Genomic DNA, 4,015 nt, shown 5'->3' with positions numbered 1-4,015 from the left:
TCCACCACAATACCAAGTAGGCCAAGCAAAAGTAAGTTCTTATTCGTTTGGGTGCACAACCTTAACATATTAAGATGTCATGCATAACCTACATAAGTTTTTATCATTTTAGGCTACATTTGTTGAGGAAGGACAACTATGAATAATATAAATTTTTAACATAATCACTAATTTTTAACCATTGCAGTAGCAATAAAATGTGATAGAGACTACTTTTGAGGATTTTAGATCCAACACTAATCTTTAAATAGCATTTTATAGCACTATGGGTATGTTTGGCACCCCTCCTTACATGGGGTTGCATCACTTTCATATTTGGCTGTAGCAACTAGCTACATAAACTAAACTCAATTCCCAGTCAAGTTTAACTAATGAAATAGTTGCCGTTTTTAACTTTATAATAATAATAAATAAATATAATTTTTAATATAATATTATATTATTTGTTAATTTTTATTATATTAAAAATATAAGTAAATAATGTATGTTTATTCTATTATAATAATTCATATATAAAATTGACTAATAGTTAATAAGTTAATGTAACTAATAGTAAATACTTTAAAAATATATAAAATAAGAACATAACATAATATTAATTATAATTATATTATAGTAATAATTACTAGTTAAAAATTTATTATTATTTAACAATTCAATATAACTAATAACAAAAATTTAATTATATTTATTTATATAATGGAATACAAAAGACAATTAAAAAAAATTCTATAAGCTCTACTTCCTATGAGCTATACTTAAAATTAATAATAACATAAAAAATGATATAATATATTATTACATATACTACAGAACTCTTACTTGGATTATTTAGCACAATTTATTTTGTTAGTAAATATGTTCCAACTATTATATCACTTTGTTATTATGTGATTATCTTGTGGTATGCACAAATTTTTATTTTATCATCCTAAGTTGACTTTTGAATTAATCTTATAGGCTTTAATTATTTATTTATGTCGTTATATTATTTGGAGATTATTTGATTAAATTATTTACTTTGATTTTTATTTCACAGGTTGTATATTTCGAAAATACTTCAAAATAAATCATGTTGCATAAAATTTAAGATTATAAGCTTCAATCTTTATGAAGAATTATGATGTTTTTGAACATTTAAACCAAAAAAATGTTAAATTTCTAAAATGTAACACTTCTATATTTAGTATTTTTCTAAGTACTAATAAATATTATTTTTTAAATATATAATTTAAATTAATCACACAAAAATTAATACAGTATAATGCAATACCAAACATGGTATAATTAAAAATTAATACAATACAGTGTAGAATCAAAAGTTGTATAGTATTATTCTAATACAGTCAGTGGCGATGCTAGTAATTATTTTTAGGAGGGGCTAAGTTCAAATAGTAATTTAATTCAAGAAAGTAATTAACAAATAACATATATCAAAATAAAATTTTATTAAAGTATTTAATTCAATATACTTATAATTGTCCTCGACGAGGTTTCATATGTTGAAAACATTGAAGAATAACCTCATTATCAAGACTACAAAATATATATTTTTCTATGTATACAACAAGACTATCATTTAACTATTGATCTCCCATTTAATTTCGCAGACGATTTTTCACAAAATTCATAGCTGAAAATGCCCTTTCTACTGTAGCTGTGGCAACTGGTAAAATAAGTGGTAATGTCACCAATAAATAAACTAATGAATATAATTGATCCTTCTTAGTCTCAACCAATTTTCTTGCTAGCTCACCAATCCCTTTTATTCCTGAAAAATTGTTGTCAAAACTCACATCCATAATATAAACATCAAGTTGAGTTTCAAGTGCCACAAGATCCACTGGAAAAAAATCATTTGGATAAAACTCAGTAAGGCGAAGTAGTTTCTGTTTATCAAAAGCTGCAAATGAGTCATTGGGGCATAAACATGCCACACAAAGAAGCAACTCAGTATTCGTCTCATTGAAACAATTACTTAATTCTTGAAGTTGCATGTCTAAAATTGCATAAAATAATTCAAAAATTGCATAAAATAATTCAACACGAAAATTATGCAAATTTGTGACCTTTTGAGCCTTCCATTGTGATCTCCCTTGAGTTCGAAATAAATCATCCATATTAGGAACATCAATATCGTGCTTCACACAATAACAAGAAGTTTCGCTAAGTAAAGAGTTTCATCCATTCTCTCTCATTTTTTGCAAGTTTCTCTTATACACTCCAATTAATTTCATAGCATTTGCAATGTCTTGATCTTTTTTTCGTAATGCTTGTGATATCTCATGTGCAAATCCAAGTATCTTTTCATTACCAACAAGCTAAACACAAAATCAAATGATTGTATGCACTTTAATAACATTACAGCCTGAAATCTTTGTTCAGAATTCCCCTCATTTGAAATTATCTCAAGCACATCAACAATAAACGGAAACATGGTGATTATGCTCAACAACGTGTCATAATGTGAGCCCCAACATGTATCAGCAGATCTCTTTAAAGTAATCTATTGATTTAAACCTCTTCCACTTGAAAGTTCACCATCATCAAGTGCTTTAATAATGGCTTGAGCATGTTTCTCTTGAAGGATAACACGACGTTTTGCTAAAGCACCAACAACATTAACTAACACTGTAACTAAATTGAAAAGAGAATTAACTTCTTAATGCTTCTTTGCCACAGAAATAAGAGCCAGCTGAAGTTGATGTGCAAAACAATGAATAAAGTAAGGACATTTGTTGTCTTCTAAAATCAGTGCTTTAAGACCATTGAACTCACCTTGCATATTACTAGCTCCATCATATCCTTGTCCACGCAACCTAGACATACTCAATCCATGTTTGGAAAATAGCCTGTCAAGTGCCTCTTTAAGTGAAATAGATGTAGTACTAGTAATATGTTCAATTCCAATAAAACGTTCAACCACATAGCCATTTTTATCCACATAACGCAAAACAACAACCATTTGCTCCTTTACAGAAATATCATGAGATTCATTAATAAGGAGAGAAAACAAAACATCACCCATCTCATTAATAATAATATTAGTAGTTTCAATTGCAACACAACTTACAATCTCTTTTTTAATCTCATTTGATGTCATTTGAAGATTTCCAGGAGCATTGTCAAAAGTGACAACATTAATGTCTTCATTATGATCAGTAAGAAAGCGTAGAAGCTCAAGAAAATTCCCTCGGTTGCTTGAATCTTTAGACTCATCATGCCCATGAAATGCAAGCCCTTGTTTTAATAAAAATCGAATGCAATCAATAGTAGTTATCATGTAGGGATGGCAACCAAAGTCGGACCCGGATCCGGATCAGACTAGGACTGAACCCAGAAAATCCGGTCCTGGTTCAACCCGCACTGGAATGATTTTTATCCGGAATCCGGATCAGTTTTTGAAAACCCGCATGTTTCCAGGTCCGGATATGATTTCAGGTGAACCCGCAAATTCAGAACCCGGACCCGGATATTATTTATTTTAATATTAATTTTTATTCGAAAATCCGTAAATATAAATAGAAAAATAAAAAGAAAACAAAAGTGAACCCTAGATCTCTCAATCTCTCTCGTTCCTCTCTCGAAATCTTGAATTCTCGATCTCTCACTCTCTTCAACTGAACTCTACTGTAATTTCTCCTCTTAATCTCTCAAGTCTCATCCGTTCCTCTCTCAATCTCTCTCACCCGTGACCTGTTCCTCAGTCCTCACTTAATCTCTCTCACTCTCTCTTCAAGTCTCCTGTAATCTCTTCTTCAGATCAAATCATATCCTTCGCGACATGGCCTGTCATCACCTTCACGGTGCGGCTGTGTTCGTTTTATCACTCATCAGCATCACTTGTCTCATCTCTCACTCTGTCGCAGCCAGCAAAAGGGGTTGAAATTCACAACTAGGATCATCATCTTCTTCTTCTTCATCATATCGCGGATGTGTTCACAATCAGGTTTTGGCATTGCGTGTTCTTTTATCTAAAGTTTCAGCATCATTTAGAACACGGTGTTAAGAGTTG

General features: G+C 30.4%; 1 protein-coding gene across 1 annotated transcript; it reads right to left on the bottom strand.

Annotated features, from left to right (window-relative positions):
• Window positions 1-1,598: 1,598 nt before the first annotated feature.
• Window positions 1,599-3,283, bottom strand: LOC18041115 (zinc finger MYM-type protein 1). Its single transcript, XM_024183795.1, has 3 exons — window positions 2,779-3,283; window positions 2,521-2,604; window positions 1,599-1,999 (listed from the first exon to the last, which is right to left on the bottom strand). Exons 1-3 carry the CDS (start codon window positions 3,281-3,283, stop codon window positions 1,599-1,601), a joined length of 990 nt encoding a protein of 329 aa, XP_024039563.1.
• Window positions 3,284-4,015: the final 732 nt, after the last annotated feature.

The sequence above is a fragment of the Citrus clementina genome, unplaced genomic scaffold (assembly GCF_000493195.1).
Source record: "Citrus clementina cultivar Clemenules unplaced genomic scaffold, Citrus_clementina_v1.0 scaffold_5, whole genome shotgun sequence".
NCBI classification, from domain to species: domain Eukaryota; kingdom Viridiplantae; phylum Streptophyta; class Magnoliopsida; order Sapindales; family Rutaceae; genus Citrus; species Citrus x clementina.
Note: the sequence above shows the minus strand (reverse complement) of the source record. Positions and strands in the feature narration are given on the sequence as shown.

Excerpts from the sequence above, each read along its gene's own strand:
- LOC18041115 (XM_024183795.1), bottom strand. The coding sequence starts at position 3,283 with ATGATAACTACTATTGATTGCATTCGATTTTTATTAAAACAAGGGCTT. Across the intron at positions 2,605-2,778 it reads TGGAGCTAGTAATATGCAAG|CAAAACGTCGTGTTATCCTT; the intron begins GTGAGTTCAATG and ends TTGGTGCTTTAG. Across the intron at positions 2,000-2,520 it reads TGAACTTTCAAGTGGAAGAG|ACATGCAACTTCAAGAATTA; the intron begins GTTTAAATCAAT and ends ATGCAATTTTAG.